Source organism: Oncorhynchus tshawytscha, unplaced genomic scaffold (genome assembly GCF_018296145.1).
Source record: "Oncorhynchus tshawytscha isolate Ot180627B unplaced genomic scaffold, Otsh_v2.0 Un_contig_1515_pilon_pilon, whole genome shotgun sequence".
In the NCBI taxonomy this organism is placed as follows: Eukaryota; Metazoa; Chordata; class Actinopteri; order Salmoniformes; family Salmonidae; genus Oncorhynchus; species Oncorhynchus tshawytscha.
Genome location: NW_024609595.1, coordinates 77,501 through 97,500, shown reverse-complemented (window position 1 = coordinate 97,500; position 20,000 = coordinate 77,501). Strand labels below are relative to the sequence as shown.

At 42.6% G+C, this 20,000-nt stretch overlaps 2 protein-coding genes across 10 annotated transcripts in view; both read left to right on the top strand.

Moving 5' to 3' along the window:
• LOC112242332 (maternal embryonic leucine zipper kinase-like) overlaps positions 1 to 2,805 on the top strand; it is a 30,643-nt gene extending 27,838 nt beyond the window's left edge. For all 5 annotated transcript variants that reach the window (XM_042316139.1, XM_042316136.1, XM_042316137.1 and 2 more), the window contains 3 exons: positions 436 to 539; positions 1,532 to 1,619; positions 1,954 to 2,805. In XM_042316139.1, coding sequence (XP_042172073.1) covers positions 436 to 539; positions 1,532 to 1,619; positions 1,954 to 2,043 — 282 coding nt within the window. In that variant the 3' untranslated portion in view covers positions 2,044 to 2,805. The remainder of the gene's footprint in view (positions 1 to 435; positions 540 to 1,531; positions 1,620 to 1,953) is intronic.
• Positions 2,806 to 13,275: 10,470 nt separating this feature from the next.
• On the top strand, positions 13,276 to 19,275 carry LOC121845229. 5 transcript variants are annotated; one of them, XM_042316130.1, is made up of 4 exons: positions 13,280 to 13,456; positions 13,844 to 13,912; positions 18,265 to 18,320; positions 18,478 to 19,275. In XM_042316130.1, the coding sequence occupies exons 2-4, from the start codon at positions 13,870 to 13,872 to the stop codon at positions 18,997 to 18,999; spliced, it is 621 nt and encodes a 206-aa protein (XP_042172064.1). In that variant the 5' UTR covers positions 13,280 to 13,456; positions 13,844 to 13,869; the 3' UTR covers positions 19,000 to 19,275. The 5 variants fall into 5 exon arrangements, with proteins under 5 accessions (XP_042172066.1, XP_042172064.1, XP_042172068.1 ...); XM_042316131.1 differs by lacking the exon at positions 13,280 to 13,456 and adding an exon at positions 13,630 to 13,716; XM_042316132.1 differs by lacking the exon at positions 18,265 to 18,320 and having other exon boundaries at positions 13,276 to 13,456; positions 18,779 to 19,275.
• The last annotated feature ends 725 nt before the right edge of the window (positions 19,276 to 20,000 follow it).

Genomic DNA, 20,000 nt, shown 5'->3' with positions numbered 1-20,000 from the left:
TATATATAGACACCCCCACCCCCATACAGGTTCAAGGTATATATATATATAGACACCAGGATCAAGGTATATATATATAGACACCCCCTATAGGATTAAGGTTCATATATATAGACACCCCCTACAGAGATTATTAAACAGAGGTATATAGATATATAGACATCAAGGTATATATATATATATAGACACCCCCTATATAGACACCCCCTCAAGGTATCAAGGTATATATATATAGACACCCCCTATAGGATCAAGGTATATATATATATAGACACCCCCTACAGGATCAAGGTATATATATATAGACACCCCCCTACAGAATCAAGGTATATATATATATATATAGACACCCCCCCTATAGGATCAAGGTATATATATATATATAATCACTCAGTCTTACATAAACTCAAACTGACTCTCTCCTCTCCTCTCCAGGCCCAGTATAATGTAACGTTGACCAGTCAGACCAACCCAGACCAGGTGTTGAACCAGATCCTCTCCATTCTACCGGAGAAACATGTAGACTTCGCACAGAAAGGGTGAGGCCCGCACACACTTTTTAGGCACTGATTTGAGACAGTGGAGGAGGAGTGCCAGCCAGGCCCCTCCCTCAGGAAGCCAGGCCCCTCCCTCAGGAAGCCAGGCCCCTCCCAGGCCCCTCCTCAGGAAGCCAGGCCCCTCCCTCCCTCGGGAAGCCAGGCCCCTCCCTCGGGAAGCCAGGCCCCTCCTCCCTCGGGAAGCCAGGCCCCTCCCTCGGGAAGCCAGGCCCCTCCCTCGGGAAGCCAGGCCCCTCCCTCGGGAAGCCAGGCCCCTCCCTCGGGAAGCCAGGCCCCTCCCTCCGGGAAGCCAGGCCCCTCCCTCCGGAAGCCAGGCCCCTCCCTCCGGAAGCCAGGCCCCTCCCTCCGGAAGCCAGGCCCCTCCCTCCGGAAGCCAGGCCCCTCCCTCCGGAAGCCAGGCCCCTCCCTCCGGAAGCCAGGCCCCTCCCTCAGGAAGATTATGTAACATTTATTTAAGTAGGCAAGTCAGTTAAGAACAAATTCTTATTTACGATGACGACCAACACCGGACGACGCTGGGCCAATTGTGCACCGCTCCCAATCACAGCCAGTTGTGATACAGCCTGGAATCGAACCAGGGTTTGAGGTATCACTACCTCTTCTCAGTCTCCATCTTTCTCCCTCAGCTTTTCTTCAGTCTCTCCATCTTTCTCTCTCAGCTTTTCTTCAGTCTCTCCATCTTTCTCTCCCTCAGCTTTTCTTCTCACTCTCCATCTTTCTCTCCCTCAGCTTTTCTTCAGTCTCTCCATCTTTCTCTCCCTCAGCTTTTCTTCAGTCTCTCCATCTTTCTCTCTCTCAGCTTTTCTTCAGTCTCTCCATCTTTCTCTCTCAGCTTTTCTTCAGTCTCTCCATCTTTCTCTCCCTCAGCTTTTCTTCAGTCTCTCCATCTTTCTCCCTCAGCTTGTCTTCTTCAGTCTCTCCATCTTTCTCCCTCAAGAATTTCCCCGTTAAACAGACTGTCCTCTCCTCCCCAGCTATACTCTGAAGTGTCGCACCCAGGGGGACTTTGGGAAGGTGAACATGGCGTTTGAGCTGGAGGTGTGTCTGCTGCACAGACCTGAGGTACATATTGATTACTACTGATCAGGTTATTGATGGTTACTGAGGTATATATTGATTACTACTGATCAGGTTATTGACCAGCATCTTGCTGCCACAGTGGACCACCCTATTGATTAGTGATGTGTGTTGTAGGTTATTGATTACCGACACCCAGCAGGGATCACATTATTGATTATTGATGTGTGTTGTAGGTGGTGGAGTGAGGAGATGTAGGGATCACGTTATTGATTACTAACACCCAGCAGGGATCACGTTATTGATTACTGACACCCAGCAGGGATCAAGTTATTGATTGTTTGTGTTGGTTATTGATGATTGATGCTGTGTGTTGTAGGTGGTGTGTGTGAGGAGACAGAGGCTGAAGGGAGACTCCTGGGTTTACAAACACCTGGTGGAGGACATTCTCTCTACGTCCAGCATCTAGACGTCACTATTTCCTGTCGATGATGTCACATCCTGTCCACGTTCCAGCACCTAAAGCCGGTGTCTTAACTAATTCCATGTTGGGCAGAGTGTCTGCAGGTTCACTCCTCCCCTCACCTGGTTGTCTAGGACCTCACCTGGTTGTTTAGGACCTCCCCCTCACCTGGTTGTCTAGGACCTCCCTCTCACCTGGTTGTCTAGGACCTCCCCTCACCTGGTTGTCTAGGACCTCCCCTCACCTGGTTGTCTAGGACCTCACCTCACCTGGTTGTCTAGGACCTCCCCTCACCTGGTTGTCTAGGACCTCCCCTCACCTGGTTGTCTAGGACCTCCCCTCACCCGGTTGTCTAGGACCTCCCCTCACCCGGTTGTCTAGGACCTCCCCTCACCTGGTTGTCTAGGACCTCCCCTCACCTGGTTGTGTCTAGGACCTCACCTGGTTGTCTAGGACCTCCCCTCACCTGGTTGTCTAGGACTTCATACTGACACATTAAAAAGTGAAATAACTAAAACCAGCAGATGACTGCCCTCCATGGAATGAGTTTGGACACCTTCTGATCTAGTGCCTTTCGACAGAAGCACAGATCCAGGAACAGTCTCCATTTCCTCAACCTTAACTAGTGTAGTATAAGTTAACTACTAGGGGGGGGGATCTGCATGAAAACTGACCTGAGATCAGTGTCGTGTTTTATAAGATGACCACTTCCTCTCTTTTACAGGTGACATTCCTTTCCTCCTTAAACATGTGTCGCTTTGTATTCCTTCCCCCACTGATTCAGTAGCAGGAAGGAGTTTTGAGGTGTCGCGTTGATTCCCCCCCACTGATTCAGTAGCGGGAAGGAGTTTTGAGGTGTCGCGTTGTATTCCTTCCCCCACTGATTCAGTAGCAGGAAGGAGTTTTGAGGTGTCGCGTTGTATTCCTCCCCCCACTGATTCAGTAGCAGGAAGGAGTTTTGAGGTGTCGCGTTGTATTCCCTCCCCCACTGATTCAGTAGCAGGAAGGAGTTGAGGTGTCGCGTTGTATTCCTTCCCCCACTGATTCAGTAGCAGGAAGGAGTTTTGAGGTGTCACGTTGTATTCCTTCCCCCACTGATTCAGTAGCAAGGAGTTTTGAGGTGTCGTGTTTTATTCCCCCCCACCCCCACTGATTCAGTAGCAGGAAGGAGTTTTGAGGTGTCGCGTTGTATTCCCTCCCCCACTGATTCAGTAGCAGGAAGGAGTTTTAAGGTGTCGCGTTGTATTCCCTCCCCCCCCACTGATTCAGTAGCAGGAAGGAGTTTTGAGGTGTCGCGGTTGATTTCCCCCCCCACCAGATTCAGTAGCAGGAAGGAGTTTTGAGGTGTCACGTTGTATTCCCTCCCCCACTGATTCAGTAGCAGGAAGGAGTTTTGAGGTGTCGCGTTTTATTCCCTCCCCCACTGATTCAGTAGCAGGAAGGAGTTGAGGTGTCGCGTTTTATTCCCTCCCCCCCACTGATTCAGTAGCAGGAAGGAGTTTTGAGGTGTTACGATATCATAGAGCCTTTTAGCGTCACAGAATACCAGTCTACTGATAGCATTAATACAACGTTTGTTAGTTTGTACATATACCAGTAATAGGATCCATGTTTCTCTATCATGTCTTTTACATTTCTAGGAGAAGTTGTTGTTTTAACTCTATTTTTTTGAGATGATCTGTCTGTCTGTGGAAGATTTATTGTTAATAATTGTAAAGGATCAAAAATAAATGGGAGTTTGTAGAGAGTTTGTGTTGATGTTGACTTTTCCCGGAGAGAAACCCTCCTGGAGGTTCCAGCTCTGAAACAGACAATACAGATTACTATCATTGTAGAAATATTACACTAGATAGGACTCACTGTGTAGATATATATTAAACTAGATGGGACTCACTGTGTAGATATATATTACACTAGATGGGACGCTGTGTAAAACATTAAACTAGATGGGACTCACTGTGTAGATATATTAAACTAGATGGGACTCACTGTGTAGATATATTAAACTAGATGGGACTCACTGTGTAGATATATATTACACTAGATAGGACTCACTGGCGATATATATTAAACTAGATGGGACTCACTGTGTAGATATATATTACACTAGATGGGTCTCACTGTATATATAATAAACTAGATGGGACTCACTGTGTAGATATATATTACACGGGACTCACTGTGTAGATATATATTAAACTAGATAGGACTCACTGTGGAGATATATATTAAACTAGGTGGGACTCACTGTGTAGATATATATTACACTAGATGGGACTCACTGTGTAGATATATATAACACTAGATGGGACTCACTGTGTAGATATATATTAAACTAGATGGGACTCACTGTGTAGATATATATTAAACTAGATAGGACTCACTGTGGAGATATATATTAAACTAGATGGGACTCACTGTGTAGATATATATTACACTAGATGGGACTCACTGTGTAGATATATATTACACTAGATGGGACTCACTGTATATATATTACACTAGATGGGACTCACTGTGTAGATATATATAACACTAGATGGGACTCACTGTGTAGATATATATTACACTAGATGGGACGCTGTGTAAAACATTAAACTAGATGGGACTCACTGTGTAGATATATTAAACTAGATGGGACTCACTGTGTAGATATATATTACACTAGATAGGACTCACTGGCGATATATATTAAACTAGATGGGACTCACTGTGTAGATATATATTACACTAGATGGGTCTCACTGTATATATAATAAACTAGATGGGACTCACTGTGTAGATATATATTACACGGGACTCACTGTGTAGATATATATTAAACTAGATAGGACTCACTGTGGAGATATATATTAAACTAGATGGGACTCACTGTGTAGATATATATTACACTAGATGGGACTCACTGTGTAGATATATATAACACTAGATGGGACTCACTGTGTAGATATATATTAAACTAGATGGGACTCACTGTAGATATATATTAAACTAGATGGGACTCACTGTGTAGATATATATTAAACTAGATGGGCCTCACTGTGTAGATATATATTACACTAGATGGGACTGTGATAGATATATATATATTACACTAGATGGGACTCACTGTATATATATTACACTAGATGGGACTCACTGTGTAGATATATATAACACTAGATGGGACTCACTGTGTAGATATATATTACACTAGATGGGACTCACTGTGTAGATATATATTACACTAGATGGGACTCACTGTAGATATATATTACACTAGATAGGACTCACTGTGTAAAACATTAAACTAGATGGGACTCACTGGGTAGATATATATTAAACTAGATGGGACTCACTGGGTAGATATATATTAAACTAGATGGGACTCACTGTGTAGATATATATTACACTAGATGGGACTCTGTGTAAAACATTAAACTAGATGGACTCACTGTGTAGATATATATTGCACTAGATGGGACTCACTGTGTAGATATATATTACACTAGATGGGACTCACTGTGTAGATATATATAACACTAGATGGGACTCACTGTGTAGATATATATTAAACTAGATGGGACTCACTGTGTAGATATATATTAAACTAGATAGGACTCACTGTGGAGATATATATTAAACTAGATGGGACTCACTGTGTAGATATATATTACACTAGATGGGACTCACTGTGTAGATATATATTACACTAGATGGGACACACTGTGTAGATATATATTAAACTAGATGGGACTCACTGTGTAGATATATATTAAACTAGATGGGACTCACTGTGTAAAACATTAAACTAGATGGGACTCACTGTGTAGATATATATTACACTAGATGGGACTCACTGTGTAGATATATATTAAACTAGATGGGACTCACTGTGTAGATATATATTAAACTAGATGGGACTCACTGTGTAGATATATATTACACTAGATGGGTCTCACTGTATATATAATAAACTAGATGGGGCTCACTGTGTAGATATATATTAAACTAGATGGGACTCACTGTGTAGATATATATTAACTAGATGGGGCTCACTGTGTAGATATATATATATTAAACTAGATGGGACTCACTGTGTAGATATATATTAAACTAGATGGGACTCACTGTGTAGATATATATTACACTAGATGGGACTCACTGTGTAGATATATATTACACTAGATGGGACTCACTGTGTAGATATATATTACACTAGATGGGACTCTGTGTAAAACAAACTAGATGGGACTCACTCTGTATATATATTAAACTAGATGGGACTCACTGTGTAGAAATATATTACACTAGATGGGACTCACTGTGTAGATATATATTAAACTAGATGGGACTCACTGTGTAGATATATATTAAACTAGATGGGACTCACTGTGTAAAACATTAAACTAGATGGGACTCACTGGGTAGATATATATTACACTAGATGGGACTCACTGTGTAAAACATTAAAGTAGATGGGACTCACTGGGTAGATATATATTACACTAGATGGGACTCAGTGTCTAGATATATATTACACTAGATGGGACTCTGTGTAAAACATTAAACTAGATGGGACTCACTGTGTAGATATATATTACACTAGATGGGACTCACTGTGTATATATATTAAACTAGATGGGACTCACTGTGTATATATATTAAACTAGATGGGACTCACTGTGTAAAACATTAAACTAGATGGGACTCACTGTGTAGATATATATTAAACTAGATGGGACTCACTGTGTAGATATATATTACACTAGATGGGACTCACTGTGTAGATATATATTAAACTAGATGGGACTCACTGTGTAGATATATATTAAACTAGATGGGACTCACTGTTTAGATATATATTACACTAGATGGGCCTCACTGTGTAGATATATATTAAACTAGATGGGACTCACTGTGTAGATATATATTACACTAGATGGGACTCACTGTGTAGATATATATTCAAATACATGGGACTCACTGTGTAGATATATATTAAACTAGATGGGACTCACTGTGTAGATATATATTACACTAGATGGGCCTCACTGTGTAGATATATATTACACTAGATGGGACTCACTGTGTAGAAATATATTACACTAGATGGGCCTCACTGTGTAGAAATATATTACACTAGATGGGACTCACTGTGTAGATATATATTAAACTAGATGGGACTCACTGTGTAGATATATATTAAACTAGATGGGACTCACTGTGTAGATATATATTAAACTAGATGGGACTCACTGTGTAGATATATATTAAACTAGATGGGACTCACTGTGTAGATATATATTACACTAGATGGGACTCACTGTGTAGATATATATTACACTAGATGGGACTCACTGTGTAGATATATATTAAACTAGATGGGACTCACTGTGTAGATATATATTACACTAGATGGGACTCACTGTGTATATATATATTACACTAGATGGGACTCACTGTGTAGAATATATTAAACTAGATGGGACTCACTGTGTAGATATATATTACACTAGATGGGACTCACTGTGTAGATATATATTACACTAGATGGGACTCACTGTGTAGATATATATTAAACTAGATGGGACTCACTGTTTAGATATATATTACACTAGATGGGACTCACTGTGTAGATATATATTAAACTATATGGGACTCACTGTAGATATATATTAAACTAGATGGGACTCACTGTGTAGATATATATTAAACTAGATGGGACTCACTGTGTAGATATATATTAAACTAGATGGGACTCACTGTGTAGATATATATTACACTAGATGGGACACACTGTGTAGATATATATTAAACTAGATGGGACTCACTGTGTAAAACATATTAAACTAGATGGGACTCACTGTGTAGATATATATTACACTAGATGGGACTCACTGTGTAGAAATATATTAAACTAGATGGGACTCACTGTGTAGATATATATTACACTAGATGGGACTCACTGTGTAGATATATATTAAACTATATGGGACTCACTGTAGATATATATTAAACTAGATGGGACTCACTGTGTAGATATATATTAAACTAGATGGGACTCACTGTGTAGATATATATTACACTAGATGGGACACACTGTGTAGATATATATTAAACTAGATGGGACTCACTGTGTAGATATATATTAAACTAGATGGGACTCACTGTGTAGATATATATTACACTAGATGGGACTCACTGTGTAGATGTATATTACACTAGATGGGACTCACTGTGTAGATGTATATTACACTAGATGGGACTCACTGTGTAGATATATATTATACTAGATGGGACTCACTGTGTAAAACATTAAACTAGATGGGACTCACTGTGTAGATATATAATAAACTAGATGGGACTCACTGTGTAGATATATATTACACTAGATGGGTCTCACTGTGTAGATATATAATAAACTAGATGGGACTCACTGTGTAGATATATATTACACTAGATGGGACTCACTGTGTAGATATATATTAAACTAGATGGGACTCACTGTGTAGATATATATTACACTAGATGGGACTCACTGTGTAGATATATATTACACTAGATGGGACTCACTGTGTAGATATATATTAAACTAGATGGGACTCACTGTGTAGATATATATTAAACTAGATGGGACTCACTGTGTAGATATATATTACACTAGATGGGACTCACTGTGTAGATATATATTACACTAGATGGGACTCACTGTGTAGATATATATTACTCACTGTGTAGATGGGACTCACTGTGTAGATATATATTACACTAGATGGGACTCACTGTGTAGATATATAATAAACTAGATGGGACTCACTGTGTAGATATATATTACACTAGATGGGTCTCACTGTGTAGATATATAATAAACTAGATGGGACTCACTGTGTAGATATATAATAAACTAGATGGGACTCACTGTGTAGATATATATTACACTAGATGGGACTCACTGTGTAGATGTATATTACACTAGATGGGACTCACTGTGTAGATGTATATTACACTAGATGGGACTCACTGTGTAGATATATATTAAACTAGATGGGACTCACTGTGTAGATATATATTACACTAGGTGGGACTCACTGTGTATATATATATATTACACTAGATGGGACTCACTGTGTAGATATATATTACACTAGATGGGACCTCACTGTGTAGATATATATTACACTAGATGGGACTCACTGTGTAGATATATATTACACTAGATGGGACTCACTGTGTAGATATATATTAAACTAGATGGGACTCACTGTTTAGATATATATTACACTAGATGGGACTCACTGTGTAGATATATATTAAACTATATGGGACTCACTGTAGATATATATTAAACTAGATGGGACTCACTGTGTAGATATATATTACACTAGATGGGACTCACTGTGTAAAACATATTAAACTAGATGGGACTCACTGTGTAGATATATATTACACTAGATGGGACTCACTGTGTAGATATATATTAAACTAGATTAAACTAGATGGGCTCACTGTGTAAATTAAACATATTAAACTAGATGGGACTCACTGTGTAGATATATATTACACTAGATGGGACTCACTGTGTAGAAATATATTAAACTAGATGGGACTCACTGTGTAGATATATATTACACTAGATGGGACTCACTGTGTAGATATATATTAAACTATATGGGACTCACTGTAGATATATATTAAACTAGATGGGACTCACTGTGTAGATATATATTACACTAGATGGGACTCACTGTGTAGATATATATTACACTAGATATATATTACATCATGGACTCACTGTGTAGATATATATTACACTAGATGGGACTCACTGTGTAGATATATATTAAACTAGATGGGACTCACTGTGTAGATATATATTACACTAGATGGGACTCACTGTGTAGATATATATTACACTAGATGGGACTCACTGTGTAGATATATATTACACTAGATGGGACACACTGTGTAGATATATATTAAACTAGATGGGACTCACTGTGTAAAACATTAAACTAGATGGGACTCACTGTGTAGATATATATTACACTAGATGGGACTCACTGTGTAGAGATATATTACACTAGATGGGACTCACTGTGTAGATATATATTAAACTAGATGGGACTCACTGTGTAGATATATATTACACTAGATGGGACTCACTGTGTAGATATATATTAAACTAGATGGGACTCACTGTGTAGAGATATATTACACTAGATGGGACTCACTGTGTAGATATATATTACACTAGATGGGACTCACTGTGTAGATATATATTAAACTAGATGGGACTCACTGTGTAGATATATATTACACTAGATGGGACTCACTGTGTAGATATATATTACACTAGATGGGACTCACTGTGTAGAAATATATTACACTAGATGGGACTCACTGTGTAGATATATATTACACTAGATGGGACTCACTGTGTAGATATATATTACACTAGATGGGACTCACTGTGTAGATATATATTACACTAGATGGGACTCACTGTGCTCATGTTGACATTCTAGGTTAAATAACGGTTAAACACAAATAACACATCATGAAGATGAACTTAATAATAATCTTTATAGCCCAAAGGCTGTATAATGAGGATGGCTATAGTGTCATGTATTCACTAGGACCCTAAAGGCTGTATAATGAGGATGGCTATAGTGTCATGTATTCACTAGGACCCTAAAGGCCGTATAATGAGGATGGCTATAGTGTCATGTGTTCACTAGGACCCTAAAGGCCGTATAATGAGGATGGCTATAGTGTCATGTGTTCACTAGGACCCTAAAGGCCGTATAATGAGGATGGCTATAGTGTCATGTATTCACTAGGACCCTAAAGGCCGTATAATGAGGATGGCTATAGTGTCATGTATTCACTAGGAACCTAAAGGCTCTATAATGAGGATGGCTATAGTCTATAAAGGAGACCAGAGGTGTATTCACTAGGACCCTAAAGGGGAGGGAACTTCCTGAATTTGTCCAATAGAAACTCTTGTTTTTGTTCCTAAACAACAATAAAAAATTCTGTTGCTAAACGTTTTTCTACGGTGTGCTCTAATGAACACATCCCAGTTGTTTGTTCTGAGATCTCCTTGGTCTCACAGCAGGGGGTGGGGGGGTGAGAACCTTAATGGAAGGGTGAGATGGCCATTTAGGGTGGGGTGGTGACTGCCCCCCCCCCAGCTGTGATAATGACTCCCGCTGGTTGGGGGGTAGAGGTGTGGGTACGCTCCGGGGGCAGGGGGCACCAGCAGGAACAGACGCTACCTGTCACCTGCCTAAACAGAAGAGATGATTCTCCACTCCTCTCTCTCCCTCTCTCTCTCTCTCTCTTCACCCTCTCTCCCTCTCTCTCCCTCTCTCTCTTCACCCTCTCTCTCTCTTCACCTCTCTCTCTTCTCTCTCTCTCTCCACCCTCTCTCTCTCTCTCCACCCTCTCTCTCTTCACCCTCTCTCTCTCTCTCTCTCTCTCTCTCTTTCACCCTCTCTCTCTCTTCACCCTCTCTCTCTTCACCCTCTCTCTCTTCACCCTCTCTCTCTCTTCACCCTCTCTTCTCCCTCTCTCTCTCTCCACCCTCTCTCTCTTTATACACTGAGCCTAATGCTGATTCCACAATGTTCCTGACACCAGTCCATTACTCTTATATCCAGGCAGTGAAATCTATGGGGTCACATATCGGGGAGAAGGGCAGAGTATATACATACCTGCTGTCACAGAAGACATTATGGCACAGCTGCAAAGAAGGGTCCTCTACCCACCTCTATGGGCTGGTCTTTCTCTCTACTCTCCTGTCCAGCCCTCTATCCACCTCTATGGGCTGGTCTTTATATTCTCCTGTCCAGCATGTAGCCCTCTATCCACCTCTATGGGCTGGTCTTTCCCTCTCCTGTCCAGCATATAGCCCTCTATCCACCTCTATGGGCTAGTCTTTCTCTCTCCTGTCCAGCCCTTAGCCCTCTATCCACCTCTATGGGCTGGTCTTTCTCTCTCCTGTCCAGCCTGTGGCCCTCTACCCACCTCTATGGGCTAGTCTTTCTCTATACTCTCCTGTCTAGCCCTCTATCCACCTCTATGGGCTAGTCTTTCTCTCTAATCTCCTGTCCAGCCCTCTACCCACCTCTATGGGCTAGTCTTTCTCTCTACTCTCCTGTCCAGCCCTTAGTCCTCTATCCACCTCTATGGGCTAGTCTTTCTCTCTACTCTCCTGTCCAGCCTCTACCCACCTCTATGGGCTAGTCTCTCTTTATCCTCTCCTGTCCAGCCCTCTATCCACCTCTATGGGCTAGTCTCTCTTTCTCCTCTCCTGTCCAGCCCTCTATCCACCTCTATGGGCTAGTCTTTCTCTATATTCTCCTGTCCAGCCTGTAGCCCTCTATCCACCTCTATGGGCTAGTCTTTCTCTCTACTCTCCTGTCCAGCCTCTCTAATCTGCCTCTATCCACCTCTATGGGCTAGTCTTTCTCTCTGTCCAGCTCTCCTGTCCAGCCTGTAGCCCTCTACCCACCTCTATGGGCTAGTCTTTCTTTCTCCTCTCCTGTCCAGCCTTAGTCCTCTATCCACCTCTATGGGCTAGTCTTTCTCTACCTCTCCTGTCCAGGCCTGTAGCTCCTCTTCTATGGGCTAGTCTTTCTCTCTACTCTCCTGTCCAGCCTGTAGCCCTCTATCCACCTCTATGGGCTAGCTCTTTACTCCCAGCCTGTACCCTCTACCCACCTCTATGGGCTAGTCTCTCTTTCTCCTCTCCTGTCCAGCCCTCTATCCACCTCTATGGGCTACTTTCTCTATGGGCCCTCTATCCACCTCTATGGGCTCTTTCTCTCTATTCTCCTGTCCAGCCTGTAGCCCTCTATCCACCTCTATGGGCTAGTCTTTCTCTCTACTCTCCTGTCTAGCCCTCTATCCACCTCTATGGGCTAGTCTTTCTCTCTACTCTCCTGTCCAGCCCTTAGCCCTCTACCCACCTCTATGGGCTAGTCTTTCTCTCTACTCTCCTGTCCAGCCCTTTATCCACCTCTATGGGCTAGTCTTTCTCTCTACTCTCCTGTCCAGCCCTCTATCCACCTCTATGGGCTAGTCTTTCTCTCTACTCTCCTGTCCAGCCCTCTATCCACCTCTATGGGCTAGTCTTTCTCTCTACTCTCCTGTCCAGCATGTAGCCCTCTATCCACCTCTATGTGGCGTTAGGACTCAGTCACATGTCTTGCCCATCCTACAAAGAAGACCAATCAACCAATCCAGGCTCTTTACTGGTGACAACCAGTATGTTGAAAGATGCTCATTAGACGGCATAGCTTTCACCTGGGTCAGGCAGTTTTTGAGAGGAGGACGGACTTGGGTAGTCAACTGATGGGGGAAAAAGCCTGTGTATTTGACAGCTATAGTTTAATCTAATGAAAACAGGTGTCCCTCTTCATTCAGACAAATGGTGAGCAGCTATTCACTTCTACCTATGATGTAGCGCAGGCCTGGGTAATTCTGGGTAATTCTTCGGTGTCACCCCCCATCCCAGCAAACACACCTGATTAATTAATTAAACCATTCCAAACTGAAGATCAGGTGATTATTGGAGTCAGGTGTGTTATCTGGGGCAAAAGTGCCCAGGCCTGGTGAATTGTGTATTTACAAAGTAAACACCACGTTTAGGCCCAAGGCGACAGAAACTAAGGGGGCGGTTGAACCTCTTGTGTGTTTTTTTTTTAGTTCATTAGGATCTCCGTTTGCTGTTACACATTTCAAATAGATGGGGAGTACAGAACAGTTAAACAAGAACGACATAAAATTAACATTTAAACAAAATATGTTTTTCTTCCAGAGGTAAGAGCGGAAGTTTGAAACAAGATGAAGATTGTACTGGCCGTGGCTCTCGTCCTGCTGTTTGTCTGTGAGTAAAACAACAGGACCCATAGGACTCTGGTCAACAACAAAAAAATACGATGCCCCCAGCTAACAACAAATGTTCCCACACCTTTAGAGATGGTTCCCTTAAGTCATGTTTACATAGGAATGTACCCAGTACTTACCTACCCTTTCCTACCTTATCTGCCTACCCAGTACTTACCTAACCTACCCTCTCCTACCTTGTACTTACCTAACCTCTCCTACCTTACACCTACCCAGTACTTACCTACCTTATCTACCTAACCTACCCTCTCCTACCTTACCTGCCTACCCACTACTCACCTAACCTACCCTCTCCTACCTTATCTGCCTACCCAGTACTTACCTAACCTACCCTCTCCTACCTTATCTGCCTACCCAGTACTTACCTACCCTCTCCTACCTTACCTGCCTACCCAGTACTCACCTAACCTAACCTCTCCTACCTTATCTGCCTACCCAGTACTTACCTAACCTACCCTCTCCTACCTTGTCTGCCTACCCAGTACTTACCTAACCTCTCCTACCTTATCTGCCTACCCAGTACTTACCTAACCTACCCTCTCCTACATTATCTGCCTACCCAGTACTTACCTAACCTACCCTCTCCTACATTATCTGCCTACCCAGTACTTACCTAACCTACCCTCTCCTACATTATCTGCCTACCCAGTACTTACCTAACTTAGCACCACCTGGTGCGCTAAACAAAATACAGGGGATGGTCCGCCCAGGTCTTAGTGTGTGTGTGTGTATAGACAGTGAATATACTACAGGAATATGTATGCTCGCAGGCCTCTTGCCTAAGCGCCTTCCGGGACTAAAACAGAATGCAATGTCAATCAAAAACACACTGCGTCCTATTGACACACACAGGACATGCTAATCAGCTCTCTCTCTCTCAGCCACAACCAACACAGGACATGCTAATCAGCTCAATCAGCCACAACCAACACAGGACATGCTAATCAGCTCTCTGAGCCACAACCAACACAGGACATGCTAATCAGCTCTCTCTCTCTCTCTGCCACAACCAACACAGGACATGCTAATCAGCTCTCTCTCTCAGCCACAACCAACACAGGACATGCTAATCAGCTCTCTCTCTCTTCAGCCACAACCAACACAGGACATGCTAATCAGCTCTCTCTCTCAGCCACAACCAACACAGGACATGCTAATCAGCTCTCTCTCTCTCAGGGACATGCTAATCAGCTCTCTCTCTCATGCTAATCAGCTCTCTCTCTCTCTTTCAGCAACAACCAACACAGGACATGCTAATCAGCTCTCTCTCTCAGCCACAACCAACACAGGACATGCTAATCAGCTCTCTCTCTCAGCCACAAATCAAATCAAATCAAATTTTATTTGTCACATACACATGGTTAGCAGATGTTAATGCGAGTGTAGCGAAATGCTTGTGCTTCTAGTTCCGACAATGCAGTAATAACCAACAAGTAATCTCACTAACAATTTCAAAACTACTGTCTTATACACAGTGTAAGGGGATAAAGAATATGTACATAAGGATATATGAATGAGTGATGGTACAGAGCGGCATAGGCAAGATACAGTAGATGATATCGAGTACAGTATATACATATGAGATGAGTATGTAAACAAAGTGGCATAGTTAAAGTGGCTAGTGATACATGTATTACATAAGGATGCAGTCGATGATATAGAGTACAGTATCAACGTATGCATATGAGATGAATAATGTAGGGTAAGTAACATTATATAAGGTAGCATTGTTTATATATTTACATCATTTCCCATCAATTCCCATGATTAAAGTGGCTGGAGTAGAGTCAGTGTCATTGACAGTGTGTTGGCAGTAGCCACTCAATGTTAGTGGTGGCTGTTTAACAGTCTGATGGCCTTGAGATAGAAGCTGTTTTTCAGTCTCTCGGTCCCAGCTTTGATGCACCTGTACTGACCTCGCCTTCTGGATGATAGCGGGGTGAACAGGCAGTGGCTCGGGTGGTTGATGTCCTTGATGATCTTTATGGCCTTCCTGTAGCATCGGGTGGTGTAGGTGTCCTGGAGGGCAGGTAGTTTGCCCCCGGTGATGCGTTGTGCAGACCTCACTACCCTCTGGAGAGCCTTACGGTTGAGGGCGGTGCAGTTGCCGTACCAGGCGGTGATACAGCCCGACAGGATGCTCTCGATTGTGCATCTGTAGAAGTTTGTGAGTGCTTTTGGTGACAAGCCGAATTTGCGAGGGTTGACACGTTTAAATGTCTTAAGTGAAGGAGAGACCGCATGTTTTCGTTGCAGGTCGTGTCAGTGGCACTGTATTGTCCTCAATGCGGGCAAAAAAGTTATTTAGTCTGCCTGGGAGCAAGACATCCTGGTCCGTGACGGGGCTGGTTTTCTTTTTGTAGTCCGTGATTGACTGTAGACCCTGCCACATGCCTCTGAGCCGTTGAATTGAGATTCTACTTTGTCTCTGTACTGACGCTTAGCTTGTTTGATAGCCTTGCGGAGGGAATAGCTGCACTGTTTGTATTCGGTCATGTTACCAGACACCTTGCCCTGATTAAAAGCAGTGGTTTGCGCTTTCAGTTTCACGCGAATGCTGCCATCAATCCATGGTTTCTGGTTAGGGAATGTTTTAATCGTTGCTATGGGAACGACATCTTCAACGCACGTTCTAATGAACTCGTACACCGAATCAGCGTATTCGTCAATGTTGTTATCTGACGCAATACGAAACATATCCCAGTCCACGTGATGGAAGCAGTCTTGGAGTGTGGAGTCAGCTTGGTCAACATATCCCAGTCCACGTGATGGAAGCAGTCTTGGAGTGTGGAGTCAGCTTGGTCGGACCAGCGTTGAACATTCTCGCAACATTCCCATGGTAACCGCGTTCTGGGTAAAGTTCTGTTTGACATTGATGATGGAACCTGCGTTAGTAGGGGAAACGGCTCCGCTCGTTATTGTTGTAGCTGAGGGCTTTTCTGTCATGCCTGCGATGATGTCAGAGAGGGGAAATAAACTACAGTGGGGGCAAAAAAAAGTATTTATATTTACACTGATAACAAGTTCAAACAGGTGCCATTAATACAGGTAACGAGTGGAGGACAGAGGAGCCTCTTAAAAGAAAAAGTTACAGGTCTGTGAGAGCCAGAAATATTGCTTGTTTGTAGGTGACCGAAATACTTATTTTCCACCATAATTTGCAAATAAATTCATTAAAAATCCTACAATTTGATTTTCTGGATTTTTTTTTTTTCTTCTCATTTTGTCTGTCGTAGTTGAAGTGTACCTATGTACCTGATGAAAATTACAGGCCTCTCTCATCTTTTTAAGTGGGAGAACTGGCACAATTGGTGGTTGACTAAATACTTTGTTTGCCCCTACTGTATGTTGGTGGTTTGCAGTTAACTTCTTTGTCGTTGTAAAATATCACAAACGGACTCGGCAGTTTCATTTAATGAAGGATTCCAGCGTTTTAAGGGAATATTCTCCTAACTTTTACCCCAAAACATGCTCAATAGGTTGTAGAAGCTTTTTTTTTTTTTTCAGGTTTAGAAGAAGTGACTGCTAAATGCTAACTCCTGTCCGTGTAAGCTGGTAGCATAGCTAGCATACAGTAATCGGTGGCGGTAGTCAGTAGTTTTTTTTACTGTAATGCAGTTGATTGATGACGATGAACATGTATTGGGAGTTGACATCCATACAAGCATTATACTCCGATTTTTTTTTTTTTTTACCTCAACATAGTGTGAAATACACATACAATAGGCTGAAATGTAGGCTAATTTAGCTGAGGGGAGGGGGGGAGCAAATGAGGAGCTCCTATGTCAAGCACTGGGAAAAGGACTCCCAAAACCTCAAGTACTGACTTGCCTATTTTTGAATAAAGGTTAAATATAAAAAGTAATGTATTTTAGTTTAGCTAGTTACTCGTAATTAGCTGGCTGGCTATCATCACTACGGGTGTGTGCTGTGCAGACCAGTTCATTGGTCACTATGACTACGGGTGTGTGCTGTGCAGACCATTGGATGCTATCACTACGGGTGTGTGCTGTGCAGACCAGTTCATTGGATACCTACGATCGCTCCTCGACGCTCAAGACGTACAAACACTTTTGACTAATGCGGAAGGCCGCATAGCCTTAAATACCGTACGGCCACCGCAGATGTTTGGGAGGGAGGGAGAACTAGACGCTCGAACGTCCAAGGGAACGTTCCGGGTGACATCACAAACGGGTTCTTTCTACCAACGATTGTTTAGCTGGGGCCTCAACAACTGATGTTTCCACACGACGAGCACTATTGAACATGTGCCTCCCCCTCACTACTCTCTGCTGTGTAAATGTTAACCCTTCCTCTCTCTCCTCCCCTCAGGGCTTCAGAATGCCCACAGGTCTGATGTCAACCAACAAGGAAGTGTTTGTGATCAGGTCAGTCTATAATGTACTGGGGGGGAGAAAAAAATCATGACGCCGCCCAACAGTTTGTGTACATGCACGTTGAAGATGGGGACCATTTTGTTGTAGATGGGCTGAAATATTCAAGACTGGGGAAGAGAAGTAACTTATCGTTCTGTCCATTTTCCAGGCTCTTCCTCTGGCCATTTCCAGGCTCCTCATCTCCCCTCTCTCTGTCTACTCCTGGCTGGTCTCTGTGATGGTTGAACTCCTCTTCTCCCCTCTCTCTGTCTACTCCTGGCTGGTCTCTGTGATGGTTAAACTCCTCTTCTCCTCTCTGACCCTCATCTCCTCCTCCCTGTATTATACTGTCCTGCTCCTGCTTGCCGGGCCCTGCTGTATCGCCACCTTGTCTCTGACTGTGCTAGTGTCCTGTCTCCGTGTAGTTATCTATATGGTTCACCTAGTGTTGGTCCTCTGTGCTCTGGCAGTGCTCGCCATCATGACTCCACACAAAATGGCTGATGTGAACGGACCCAAAATGGCTGACGTGAACGGACCCAAAATGGCTGACGTGAACGGACCCAAAATGGCCGACGTGAACGGACCCAAAATGGCCACCGCTGCCACTGCTCGTGACCAAACGTTCTACGACCAACTGAAACTGCAGCTCCGAGACTCGGACAGATCTGGGATCAGTGTTGGGTCGTAAAGGCTTCACAGCGAGGCAGAGGACATCGTGTTAAGTCTGAAATACAGTTGATCAGTGTTTTTATTTGTTAAAGAATAAAGTCCCTTCCTTTTGTATCCTTTAGCCTGTTTTGGTGAACTTTAGTCCCCATCATTTAATAAAGTCTATGTGTTTTAAACTATGGTTTTTGGGGATTGTAACGTTTACACCTGGAAACTGAGATGTTTGATTGTTGTTGTTTTTTGCTGTGAGCTGACTGAGACACAGAAATACTAGAATACACAATGGCTACATAGACTACTCTCTCTCTCTCCTCATTCTTCACCCCCCCCCCTCCACCATCCAATTTTCTCTGCCCCTCGAGAGATTTGTGTCATTGTGTAGATTGTTTGATGGTCTGTTTTCCAACTCAAGAACCTCCCAAAGACACAAAACAGCTTCCAGAACCGGCCAATTAAGAGACTGCCTGTGTAAAACGCTGCCTGTCTTTTGACCAATCGTATCAGCTCTGGAAAAATATCTGATGTGATTGGTCAAAACACCAATTAGTGGGGGGAACAAAATATATGAGACTAGGGCTACCTGTGTAAATGCTGCCTAATCATAAAATCAGATTATGTTTAGTCAACTCTGCACCTTTTGTTTAAAGGGGAAATCGGCGATTTCTACATACATTGTTTAGTTTTTTACTTTTAAATGAATGATATACACTGAGTGTACAAAACATTAGGAACACCTTCCTATTATTGCGCTGCATTTCCTTCAGTACTCAGTATACAGCATTCATACTGAGAGACTTTGCCATTTCTTCAAACAATCACCTTATTTAATATTGATTTTTAATTATTGCAATAATGAAGCTAGTCGACCACACACTCTTAAGTGTGTTGCCGGGAGCTTAACTTTTACAGATATTGCAGAGTTCTTATTTTGTAGATCAAGAAATGCTTAGTCATGGCTGGTTCCACCCCTACCATGCAGATCGGGGGGGGACGACGACACAATAATAGCGCAAAGTACAG